The 13,488-nt window shown below is 41.5% G+C and overlaps 1 protein-coding gene across 17 annotated transcripts in view; it reads right to left on the bottom strand.

The window, feature by feature from the left end:
• The window catches only part of dmd (dystrophin), a 1,961,093-nt gene that overhangs the window by 22,928 nt on the left and 1,924,677 nt on the right, over nt 1–13,488 (bottom strand). For all 17 annotated transcript variants that reach the window (XM_072260552.1, XM_072260560.1, XM_072260554.1 and 14 more), the window contains 3 exons: nt 6,401–6,559; nt 4,797–5,040; nt 4,138–4,261 (listed from right to left, as the gene is read on the bottom strand). In XM_072260552.1, coding sequence (XP_072116653.1) covers nt 4,138–4,261; nt 4,797–5,040; nt 6,401–6,559 — 527 coding nt within the window. The remainder of the gene's footprint in view (nt 1–4,137; nt 4,262–4,796; nt 5,041–6,400; nt 6,560–13,488) is intronic.

The raw sequence follows: 13,488 nt of genomic DNA on the forward strand, positions 1-13,488 counted from the left end.
TGGATACTATATTTCTTTCTTTCTACACAACACCTTAAATTTATTTTGAGGCCATTTCCTTGGTTATTCACATAGATATTTTGAACCAAATTCTGACACATACCTCAGGAAGGAATTTGGAAAGGTGAAAACCTGCCCAGAGAAATAGGGATACCAAAAATTGTCAAGTGAGGTTACTTGCTTAGGTCCTGGATGGCTAAAGGAATGAAAAACAGTGAACAATGGGGTTGGGCAGAAGCCTGAATGGAGATCTCAAGCAGATATAGGGCTGGGGAGGGATAGAAGAATTTGAGAGCAATGGAAGGGAATTAAAATCTCAAATGCTGCCAGACCAACAATCAACATCCATCAGTCAGCACTGTTGTGATGGATAAATCACACTTGTGGGAGCTGGCAATGTCAATCTTATTGTGCCACATTCACAATGGCCAACATCTTGGGTGCATTCGCTGGGGTGAGTCAAACTGAGATTTGGGTTTGTCCACTGAGAAAGTCATCCTTGTGGTGTTGTGGAAGCATACTTAATTCACTCATCATGTGTTATCAATGGCTAGCCCAGCATTTGATATTTAACCTTAATTAGTTGTGGTAAATCAGCATTATGCCAGGTTTGGAGAAATAAAAAATGCCTGATGATGAAAATAATACGAGCAAATCATTTGACTACAACAGAGTTGGCGGGGATAAGTATTGCTGTTGGGTTTAGAGAATTGCATGATATCCTAAAGACACTGAAGCCTTCTAACTCGGTGCTTTGGTATCAAGTTATGAAAACCGTTTTCAAGTCCCATAAGTGGGATTAACATTTCAGTTCTGTCCTTTGCGAGGAACTATATCGATAAAGGACTCTGAGAATAATCAGAAAACAGGAAATTTTAAATGAAAATTCTGTAAATGCTCAATATCTGAAATAAAAGGAGAATGCTAGAAAGAGCAGGCATGTCAGCCAGCATCTATGGAGGGAAAATCAGAGTTAAAGCTTCAGGGCAGAGTATTTCCAGAGTTCTCCTTTTTAAGTGAAGACCAGCAAGTTCACGTCTCCTTTCTCATGAGTTTCAACTTTCTAAGGTTAAGTCTTGAGTTGCAATCAGGAAATATTTGGGGCAAAAACTGCAGATGCTGCAGAAAAGAAACAAAATCAGAAAATGCTGGAATACTCAATCACTCGGACTTCATTGTGGGTAGTGAAACATTAATTGATGTTAAAGATCAAGAACCCTCGATCTGAGCTGGAAAAACTCAAATTTAAGAAAACCTTCAAATGCTGGAAATCCAAGGCAACACACACAAAATGTGGAGGAATTCAGCAGGCCAGGCAGCACTTATGGAAAGAAATAAACAGTTGACATTTCAGGCCAAGACCCTTCATCAGCACTGGGGAAAAGAAAGATGAGAAGTCAGAGTATGAAGCTAGGGGGGGGGAGGAAGTAGTACAAGGTGGTTGGGTGATAGGTTAAACCGGGTGGGGGAAGTGGGGGGGCTGGTGAAGTAAGGAGCCAGGAAGTTGTTTGGAGAAAGAGATATAGTGCTGGAGGAGGGGGAATCTGATAAGAGAGGATGGAAGACCATGAAAGAAAGGGAAGGAGGAGCACCAGAAGGGGGTGACGGGCAGGTAAGGAAAAGGTGAGAGACAGGACGGAGAAGGTGGGGGGGGGGGGGGAGGGGTGCAATTATCAGAAATTCGAGATATCGATGTGCATGCCATCATGTTCGTGGAGGTTACCAAGATGCCAAGATGGAACACAAGGTGTTGGTGCTCCTCCGACCTGAGTGTTGCCTCATCGTGGCAGTAGAGGCATCCATAGACTACACCGAGAGCACCGGATACAGTAGATGACTCCAACAGACTCACAGGTGAAGTGCTGCCTCACCTGGAAGGACTGTTTCAGGCCCCGTGGTAGTGAGGGAGGTGGTGTAGGGGCAGGTGTGGCACTTGTTCCACTTGCAAGGATAAGTGCCAGGAGGGAGATCAGTGGGGAGGGACGAGTGGACAAGGAAGTCGTGTAGGGAGCGATCCCTGCAGAAAGCAGAAGGGTGGGGGGGGGGGGGGTGATGAGAAAGACCTGCCTGGTGATGCGATCCCGTTGGAGGTGGCAGAAGTTACGGAGAATTACATGCTGTACATGGAGGAATTGAGAGAAGGGGTTAGTATTTTTACAAGTGATGGGATGGGAGGAGGTATAGGCCAGGTAGCTAGAGACAGAAAGATTGAGAAAGGGAAGGGAGATGCCAGAAATGGACCAAGTAAATTGAGGGCAGGGTGGATGTTGGAGGCAAAGCTGACAAAGTCACCAAGCTCAGCATGGGTGCAGAAAACAGCGCCAATGCAGTTGTCAGTTGTCTGCTCACTTATCCAGTTCCAACAAACGGTCTTTGGTTCAAAATGCAACTGTTGTTCCTCTCTGATGCTGCAGGATTTGCTGAGTGCTTTCTGATATTGTTATGTGCAAAAGTATGCCTGACTGTAACTTGCATACTTAACGGAAATCTTAAGGGACAAAAATATAATGCACGTTTCCTTATCCACTATTTGTTGTTGAGAATAGAACTATTCTCGATTCCTTGCAAGCAGCCTCCAAATTCTCAGAGAGACATTTGAAAACATCAAAATTACATAGAAACATAGAAAACCTACAGCACAATACAGGCCCTTCGGCCCACAATGCTGTGCAGAATATGTACTACTTTAGAAATTACCTAGGGTTATCCAGAGCCTTCTATTTTTCTAAGCTCCATGCACCTATTACGCTGCACTTTCAACTGCAAAGTGCCTTTAATACAGCCCAAGTTGATGGAAGTTCACTTTTATCCAAATAAGGTAACAGATTATACATTTTGACAAACTGATGTTGTGCCAACTTTCAGCCAAAACATCCCAAGGATCTTTCTCCTGTTCTAACTCTCCAGTGACTGACCAATCACTCAAAGTGTCAGTTTCTCCAGAGCACTATAGAAAACTGTGACAAGGTTACTGCATCAACTGCAAAAGGCTGGAAGATCTAGTCAGTCATTTCCTTTGGGATAGTTTTTTTCCCCCCAAAACAGTCTTTAAGCGAAATCAGCTAAATTTAATTGGCTCCACAGCCTTCAATGAGAACGGGCTGCTCCACCCAGTTCCTTTGGTCCTCAGAAATCTATTTCTCTAAAATGGCATCTCCAGTTTCTTTCACCAGACCATCAAAGCATATGGCCATAGTTTTTCCCCATCTCTGACTACAAGCTCCTCTCTCTCTCTCTCCCCCACCATTAACCTTCCATTCTAACTTCACTGTCACCATCAACACAACCCCATCCAAAGATATTCTGGCTTTCCAGCATCATAAGCAACCCCTGATGTTGTATCACGATTTTGCTTCGTCCTTGACCAAAGCTGTGACAGTAGGAAAAGGAACGAGGGGTGTCTGGGACCTAACAGGAGTTGGCCCAAAGTAACAAAAACAGTGTCATGCACATCGCTTGCATAATGTTCCTTTGTGGTCTTGCAGTCTGATGACTACCCTCACCATCATCACTTCTATGCAACTCAGTGGTGTGAGATCACATGTAGCGATAATGAACTTGATCTCAATACTTCACTTTAGTTACCTGTATTCTTCAATGTCACCCACAGAGGTGTTTGCTGCCCAGCTCCAAAATTGGTTATGCTCTCTGCCCCCAATTAAAAGCACACATCCATTGTCTATCTCTGTGCATGTGACTACAGGGTACCTTTGGGCCTTTATTTGGTGAATGCCAAGTTCTCGCAAAAATAAACATCCTTTCTCAATGAAAAAGTAGACAAAATAGGAAGTTGAGAACTCTCAACCTGAATGTGACTGGACTTCGCTGGTGTGCTTTCCTTGCTGGAGTCATTATCTTTTTTAAAAGCCATGTCTACGGAGGCAAGATTTAAATTAGCTTACAGATAAAAGGACAACAAAAAAAGTACAAACTCCCACTTATATATTGAAATGAACAAGAATTCAAAATAGCAATATTCAAGCAACAACAGCTCCTTTCATTGTTGTCTTTTTTTGCCTGTTATTTTTCCTACACTTAAAAACTGTAAAGTGCTTACAGGAGACTAAAAATGCACCTTTTGTATCTACAGCATCCCATTTTCATCCTGTCATCAGTGTTGCTGTGATTGTTTCTTACCCACTATTCCTGAAGTCTGACTGCCAACTCCATGCAGTAGCACTGGCTGGCTGCTGTCTGATCTTTGCGAGGAAGTAGAAGGGGAGGAGACTGTAGTACCATTGACTCTGACTTCTGCCTGTGGCTGAACACAAGAAGGGAAAACAAGTCACAACTCATTACTCTGTGAGCTGGAGGGGAAAATAATAACTGACATGACTTTCTGAACCTTCTGGGTGACCTTTGGGACCTTTGTGAAATCAGGTGCAATCTGTTGAAGGGATTATAAAGCAGTTTGCTCAGGACAGTGAAACCAGACTGCTCTCCACAGCAATTAGAAAGGGGAGCTGGGAGACATAACCTCATCATACATCCTTATCATTGTTAATTAATACAACAGCTTTGGTTTACAATAGTGACTGAAAGTCATCCTATGCAGGACACAAACTGCTTTCACTAGGAAAAAAAAGTTTGAAGCAAAATCACTTAAAACTGAAAGTTTTGTCACAGGTCTCAATGTACATTATTTATCGTTTTGTTGGACATGTTCTCATGCTACTGGAAATAAATAATAGAAAGGAAAATGACAATAAGGAAACAGCAAGGTGCAGAAAGCTCAGTCAGTATTTTTTTTGCTGTTGACTGACAGGTTCTACAAGCCCTGGCACTGGTTCCCTTACCTGCTCCAGCAGCTGCCTCAGTCTGTGGAGCTGGGATTCCAGCTGCTTGTTGTGATCTTCCAGGATCTGCATCCTAGCCTCGAGGCGACCTTTGTGCTGACGAAGCAGCTTGGCTTCAGCGATCAGTTCGGCATCCCTGGGACTCTGTGGTGAAATGGGCATCATCTCGGGAGGGGATGGCAAAGGAGACAAGCCCTTGTGATCGTGCTGCTGCTTCAGCCTCTCATACTCAGACTGAAGGTTTCTGAAAAGGCAAAGGGTGCAAATCTCAAACCGAGGGGAGTTTACAAAATAAAAATGGATCCGATGCCTGTACGTATTAAGAATTCCAAGTATCTTTTTTAAAAATAATAGTTATTTGGTTATTCAGTTTAACCTAATATACAGTGTATTATTTAAAAAATGATGGAATATTTTAACCTGGCTCAGACGGTAGTCTCCTCACATAAAACAAACACTTCAATAAAGCTGATCAGATTTCGGGTTCTGAAGTGAAATCGGGAAGTATATTAACTAACTTAGGTTTGCGGAGGACCATTTCCTTTCTGCGTTAGTAATGGAAAGGGCTAATGCTGGAAGAAAATTTCTGCCTAGTAATACTCCCAGTAATTGGTTCTTTCTGAATCCCATTAAACCTAAGCATGCTTCACCAACTGTGAACATAAAGTGAACCTAATAATTACACAGCTCAAAAGAGGTGCTGATCATGCCAATATTTGTGAAGCATTGGTGGGCTAACGTTCAACCATTAGCCGAGACTCAAAGCTGACAGTTGTGATAACGAAACAACTCTCTGGGTAAGTCCAACTTCAACTGCGCTATGCTTTAGTCTGCCCTGAAAGTACAGTGTTTGTCATTCATAGCCACTTACAGTTTTAGTAAAGGAACCATTTTTTTTTTGATCAGCATGTAAAAAAAAATGAATATCTTGCAAGACAAGCAAGCAGTCAAAATGGGCAAGTGGGAGAATTATGATGTACACAGATTTCAAAACTGTAATTAATGGGAGGCGGGTAGATCTGAATGCAGCAATGGAAATGTGTGGCATATTTTTAGCCGGACAGGGTCATCTTATGCATCCTCCAAGGCCAGTTTATTACAGCCTCTTTTCTTTCATGCCAGGTTTCTGCTGATGCTTTCTGCAAGTATGTAAAACATGCATAATGAAGCCTGTATTATTTTGAATAAATAAAGGAACTACAGAGAAATTAACCATCACATCCAGTTAGACTTCTACATTACTTTGCTGTGCACTGTGCTAGGTTCTTGGAGAACAAGTGTGTTTAAATATTTCAGCAAGTAACAGCCCAGAAAAATACAGGACTACACCTGAATCTGCATATTTCCACTCACCTGCACCCCAGAAAACTATCCATGAGGATCTCGAAGAATCAAGTGATAATCTTAGAGCAAGACATCAATTTAGAATCACTACCCACAGCAAAGGAGGAGATGGCTGAAGCTTAGTGCTTCCAGCTGTTAAAGAGTTCGGCAAATTTTACAGGTGCATGCAATGTTAACTAGAAGTCATGTAACCTGACATAAAAAAAGGTTGGAAACCCCAGGTCTAGGCTAAGGATTGTACTTCTCTGCTGTATTCTAACCTGTTTTCATCCTCCAGGTCAGCTAGAATTCTTTCCAACTCTCCCCTCTCTTCACTCTCCAAGGAGATGAGGATTTGAGCAGGACTCCGAGGCTGACTCAGTGGTGACTCCTGGTTCAGACTCTGGCAGTAATGTTGGATCAGCAGATGCTCATCATCTCTGCAATACAAAGCAAAGCAAAAGACATCAAAGCATTTTCACATAGCACTTGCTTTCAGATGATCTCCCCCCAAATGCATGTTACATTTTTAAAGATGGGATGCAGAATCTGATGAAACATCTTCAAAGTTTGGAACAAAATGGGAAACAAAGCTTCATTGTATATTTTTTGTGACAGTCCCTTAAATATAATTGCCCAACCTCCATCTGAATACTTCTGATGCATGTGAGTGTGACCTTTGGGTAAGGAGAGCAGTGGTTCCTCCTCATCCTCTACAATCTCTGCTTTATCCATTTGTGCCAGGCAGTGTTTCAGACTGCAGTTAGGAAAAAAAAATAGTCTACACTTGACCAAAGTCAAACTGGCTTTCAGTGACAATGGTGCAGAGTGGATTAATCACTTGTGAGTGGGAAACTACAGTCACAAAACCCACACTTGAACACAAATGAGACAGAGTCTGAGAATTCTATAAAAGGTCACACTTCACATAGTTAAGCTTTGAACGTTCAATGAATTCTAACCTGCTGGGTGTGTCATAGGCCAAGTTTTCACCTGCACCAAGTTTGAGAAGCATTGATTTATATTGCCCAGAAATGCCAACTTTATGCACACCTTTTGATTTGTACTTTGCTGAGAAAACAAAATAAGCTTTATGAAAGTGGGCAGCTGATCCACTGGCAATAAAATTCCTGCTCCACGTCCTTAAAACCGAGAACGGATAAATTGAGAATCACAGTGGCCTTGTACAATTCTGTTAAAATCCTGAGACATGCAAACAAGGTCAAATATCAAGGTGTACAGTGCTGTGCATGTCTTAGGCACTCCATATTTTTAATAAAGTTGTGTTTTAGATGTTTATTTTTGTCTTCTGCATTCATGTGTCAGTAGAAAAGAGCAAATTTCAAGATTTCCAAAGGTTTTCCAAAAAATTAGATGTTACAGAAGTGTTCATATTTTGTTAAAAAGGTAACATATTAAATAAAAGCTTGATTACTTTGTAGGTATAGAGCCCAGTGCATGATTAAACAAAGATAACAAACAGGTGCTAATGATCAAAGACAAAAGATGAATGATCGAAATTGATAACTGGAACAGAGGTGGGTGTAGAAGGAATCAAACTGGGTGAAGTACAATCAAATAAAAGGTGAGGGTGTGGCTGGTATGACAGTTTAATTTTCAAATCATTTATTTTTACACCATGACAAGAGCGACCAAAGCAACAAAACACAAGGTGGTCATTCTGCATCAGCAGGGTCTCTCTCAAGCAGAAATTTTGCGGCAGTCACACATTTCAAGATGTGCTGCTTAAGCTCTTCTGAAGACGCACAAAGAAACAGGCGAGGTTGAGAATCAGCCATGGAAACTTGATGCAGCAGACAAGAGATACATCTAACTGATGCCCCTTCTAAATCGGAAGATGCCCAAGACTGCTATCAGCTCTGAACTCACAGAAACCACTGGAACCCACGTATACCCCTCTATACTCCAGAGAAGTCTTGTTAGAAGTGGTCTTAATGGAAGAGGTGCTGCCAAAAAGCCTTTCCTCCAAAGCCGAAACAAAGCCAAGAAACTCTCCTACGCACAAAAACACAAATATGAGGGTGCTGAACAATGGCAGCAAATGCTCTGGATTTATGAGTCAAAATTTGTAACTTTTGGCTCAAATAGGAGGCAGTTTGTAAAAGAGCTGAAGAATGCTACATGGATGAGTGTCTGCAGCCAAAAGTGAAGCACGGCGGAGGTTCAATGTAGGTTTGTGGCTGCATTTCCGCAAATGGAGTTGGTGATCTGGTCAGAATTAATGGAATCCTCAATGCTGAGAAGTACAAGCAGATTCTTATCCATCATGCAATAACATCAAAGAGGCATTTGATCGGTCTCAACTTCATTCTGCAGCAGGACAATGACCCCCAAATACATGGCCAAGGTCATAAAGAATTATCTTCAATGAAAAGAAGAACAAGGAGTTCTGCAATAGATAATGTGACTTCAACAGAGCCCTGATCTCACCATCAAAGGCTGCCTGGTATTACCTGGAGAGATAGAAGCAAGCGAAACAGTCGAAGTCTGCAGAAGAACTGCAGCAAATTCTTCAAGACGCTCCGAACAACCTACCAGCAGATTTTCTTATAAAACTACACGACTGTGTATCTAAAAGAATTGATGCTGTTCTAAAGACAAAGGGTAGTCACACCAAATATTTATTTGATTAGTTTTTACTGCTCTTTATAGTTTTTCTTGATATTTAGAAACTTGCCATTTTATTTTTTGAAAGCACCTTTGCTTTACAGGGTTTTTTTTTTACATGTGCCTAAGGATGGTCTGTGAAATTCCAAAGCATATACGATAGAAGTCTCTGCAGGTGGTAACAAACGTGAGAAACTTTCAGTCTTTTTAGACACAGAGCCTAACCATCTGAGCAATACGGTATTCTGATGGCATACATCTCTCATGATATTCAAGTCATTGTATAAATGTCTTAATTTGACATATTATTTGTCAACATTACTGTTGACAAATCACTGGAAGAATGAAGTAATATCTATTGACTCAGGGTTACTTTCATTAACTTATGTTATTTTTATGCATTACATTCAGTAAATCATTCACACCCACCAGCAAGAGAACAACCACCCATAAAATTGACATATTCAGACATAAAGGCAAAATAATATTGCAATATATTGGCTGATATTCTTCCACAATTCAAGTGAGCATGGCACAAATTCTGTACAACTTTTACACACAGAGCTCAAGAAAACAGTCAAATTTTAAGACTGCATTGAAACTGAATTGTTTTGATCAGCACTTGCCATCAAGTTGTGAATTGTTGCATGTTCTATCAAATGGCAATACGAATACCAATTAGCCACAAGACTGGAACAAAGAGAGGCTCCAGTATTTATTCACATAACTTCACCCAACCTTACGGTTCCGATACGGAGTCTTTAACTAGCAGGTAATTCTGTTTCTCTTTCTAAAGATGCTGCCTGACCTGCTCTCAGTGCTTCCAGCATTTTCTGATTTCACTGCATACCCTCCTTTTTTCAATGTGAGCCAGAATTAATCAAAGGGTGTGGCAAAATTTGATGTGCTAATGTAGCGATGTCCTGCTACATACAATAACCCCAACCCAACTTCTCTCAGTTTTTATGCAATCTCTTGAAGCCTCATTTGGGCTAATATTGCAAAAAACGCTCAATATTTCAAAATAACTGACAAAACTGAGTAGCCTCCAACCTGATGGCATGAACATTGATTTCTCTAACTTCAGTTAATGCTCCTCCTCCCCTTCATACCCCATCCCTAATTTTTTTGTGCTTTTTTTCCCCTCTTTCTCTCTCACAATAACTCCTTGCCTGTTCTCCATCTTCCTCTGGTGCTCCCCTCCCCCTTTCTTTCTTCCAAGGCCTCCGTCCTATGACTCTTCCCCCTTCTCCAGCCTTGTATCCCTTTTGTCAATCAACTTCCCAGCTCTTGGCTTCATCTCTCCCCCTCCTGTCTTCTCCTATCATTTTGGATCTCCCCCTCCCCCTCTCAAATATCTTACTATCTCTTTTTTCTGTTAGTCCTGACGAAGGGTCTCGACCCAAAACGTCGACCATACTTCTTCCTATAGGTGCTGCCTGGCCTGCTGCGTTCCACCAGCATTTTGTGTGTGTTGCTTGAATTTCCAGCATCTGCAGATTTTCTTGTGTTTGCGACAAAACTAGTTGTCGGGCTGAGCAATCAAATCTGAAGTTCCATTTACTGAAGCTCTTTCTGTGTGGGGCAGCAGGTTACAAACACCCAAGTGATAACGTTCGCCATCAGTCCCATTTTTAGCTCATGAGTTCTCAGGCTAATGGCTGGATTTGCAGGGGAAAAAAAACAGCAACAGTTTTACAAGTAACTGCTGGCATTTGTCCATGTCAATGAAGGCAAGACCAAGATTACGGTGCAAGGGAGCATAATGTTCAGATAATTCCCACGGGGGAATCATTTGCACCACATGAACCTTTAGCAGCCTATCCATTCATTTCCACGTTAAGATTTCCAGTTAATTACTTCTTTTAAAAAGTCTTTGTCTTATTTTAATATCAATTTTATGCATTTTTATTTGTTACACCTCTAATCATCTGATCATCTTTTAATGTTTTGAACCATCAGAGCTATTTGGAAACAGGCAGACTTTATTTTTACAGCTATCATCTAATTTGACCAGGCTATGATCTTGCTACTTGCTAAAGTTTCCTTGACCATATAGTACATGGCATCTCAACCTTTTTTATGCCAATACCATTAAGCAAGGGGACATAGACCCCAGGGTGAGAACCTGATTTAGTAGGTGGACCTTGTATAGCTTCCTCCATGACGACACTTACACTGTGGGAGGGCATACTTTATGTCTGTGTTTTTAGTTCTCAGGGAAATCCATACTAGGTAGGCGGTGATGAGTAAAGCTAGTGATGATTGCAGACTGCTTACTGGAAAATTTAGCTTACAACATTAACAATGGCTCTTGCAGTTTGTGCATGTTGTTCAAGAGTTCCAGCAGCTGCAGAATATCGTATTTATGTCTTGCATTTGTATAATGCCTTGCATGTACTCCCTTCTGGCCTGGTGAAGATTTGTTAATAGAATTCCCATGAGCAATTAAAGTCCGAAACAAAAAGGTGCATTTGTAAATTTAAAGATTAACTTTAAATGGCTCTCTGCACCATCATTCAAGTATAAATGAAGGAAAACATTAATGAATCTCCCCAATCTTGAAATGTCAAATCAGCTGTTCTAGCAGCATTTGTGTAATTGCAACTGCAAATTAATGTAAATTCTGAATTCTGACGGTGGCATTTTGGACTTTACTATTTTCCAGCTAATGATCTGGACAAGTATCAGCAGCAAGCCATGTGCAAATCAGTGCCACCCTCCTGACTAGAGAAATGTTTTTGGCACACAGACAGAGAAAGGTTGTTAACTGCAGTAACCAAACCACATTCTAAGTTTCAGGAATACAACAGGGTGAAGGATGGAAATTTGAAGACACAGCACCAGTAATCTCTGTAGTAATCAAAACAAAGAGAACAATATGAATATTAGACATTCAGGATAAAGTAATAAAGAGTCTTGGAGCACGAACAGGGGGCTTAAACTGAATATTAAAAATAGACTGCACACTGTGCAAATTTTCTCCATTACTGGTATAAATGATCACAAAAATGCTCAGAACACAAGATTTAATTTCAAACTGCATTGTTAGCAGAAGCTCCCCATACCTGACATAAAAAGAAAACTACCACCATTTCAAGGTTTTAAATAATTTCAACTAGGATCTCTTAACTAGGTCTCACCATCGTTTTTTATTTTTTCCCTCTCCATTTGTATTATGTGAAAATAAAACATTTTTTACCTCATCGCATAAGATTACTGAACTTCTAAGATCTTCAGCAGGTTATACCTTGAAGTAATTACTCCAGCAGGAAGTGTAAAGATGATGAATGAATTTTTGAACATTAAATGGAGCTTTGCAAAATTATGTGCTAGTGGAGTACATGTCCTTTAAGAGGATCACAACCTTGCTGTGGTTTGGAGGCTTTGGTGCCTCAATGGCCCAGACAGCTATGTTGGCTGGAGTCAGGGCTTTATGCTTTGGCTCTTGGCAGGGTCATGCTGAACAGGTCAAAGGGTAGAGGCCAGACAGAGTGGTTCACCGGTCCTCCAGGCTCAAGGGCTCATCTCAGGGCTAACAACCCTGGCTTATAAAATAAAACCGTTACAGCAAGAGCAATGAAGAATCTTTCTACATCTGAGTGGCCAGGTACAGACCTTTATTGCTGCCCTGAACACCAGTGGTGTAATCGGCAGCAAGAAAGGAGTACAAATCACTTATGTAACAAGAAACAGACAATGCCGTGACAGTACTTCCAGTGGAAAGAGGTGTCAATGTATTCTGGATGGATTGAATGGCCTGCTATGGTTGAACAATGTTACAATTGCACCTAAAGAACAGCAGCTGACCTTGATGAGTGGCTAACGACTCCTGGAATTTGGAACGTGCTGGCCGCTGAGGGGCCAGAGAGCAAGGCAGCTGCAGTAGTTCACTGCAGTTCAGTGATGATCTGAGAAAAGTTGCAAAAACAGTGCATATCCATAATGTGACTGAAGACTCCAACGTTGACGGACACCAAATGCCAGGCCATAAGAATACATTATCAAATTTCCTCTACTTGCCCATGAAGTGAGTCAAGGCCAGTCGCACCCTCTTCCCTGGTTCTTCCGGTGCTCCTCTCAAATTCGTGGCTCAACTCAAATTAAACCACCTGCCCCTGACCTGCTGATGTTGTGCCCGCCACCAATTGTGTAACATGATAATCAAGGGTATGCCACGCATTATGCAAATGAAGTGACCTGGCCCTGGTGGTCAAAGCCTGGACAGGCCTGTGGAAGTGACAGTGTGTATGAACATTCAAAGCACTAGAGGAGCTCAGCTAGTTAGGCAGGATCTATGGAGTACTGTACCTTTACATGGAATGAAGCAGTCCAGATGAAGGGTTTCAAGAAGAAACATTGACTGTCCATTTCCCTCCTCAGTTGCTGCCTGTACTGCTGACTGCCTCCAGTACTCTGTGTTGCTTCAGGTTCTAGCATCTGCAGTCTCTCTCGTGTGTCTAAACACTGCTGGCCTCAACAGGCCCCATGTGACTGTGATAATGATACACTGCGTCTTCAGATTCCCAATCTCCTCAAAACTACAACATAAAATTATATGCTCTGTAGAATGAGGTCAGGGGCAATTGTTCAGCTTGTATCTCATGTCAGGACTTGTTTACAAAACCCTAACAGCATTCACAAAGATACTGGTAGTCTGAAGTCACAACTGATAAAAAGTATGAAAAAGTTCTTTTCAAGAACAAACCTAAGAGTTTAAAAGAACACTCCAGCAGTATCT

Source organism: Mobula birostris, chromosome 6 (assembly GCF_030028105.1).
Source record: "Mobula birostris isolate sMobBir1 chromosome 6, sMobBir1.hap1, whole genome shotgun sequence".
NCBI classification, from domain to species: domain Eukaryota; kingdom Metazoa; phylum Chordata; class Chondrichthyes; order Myliobatiformes; family Myliobatidae; genus Mobula; species Mobula birostris.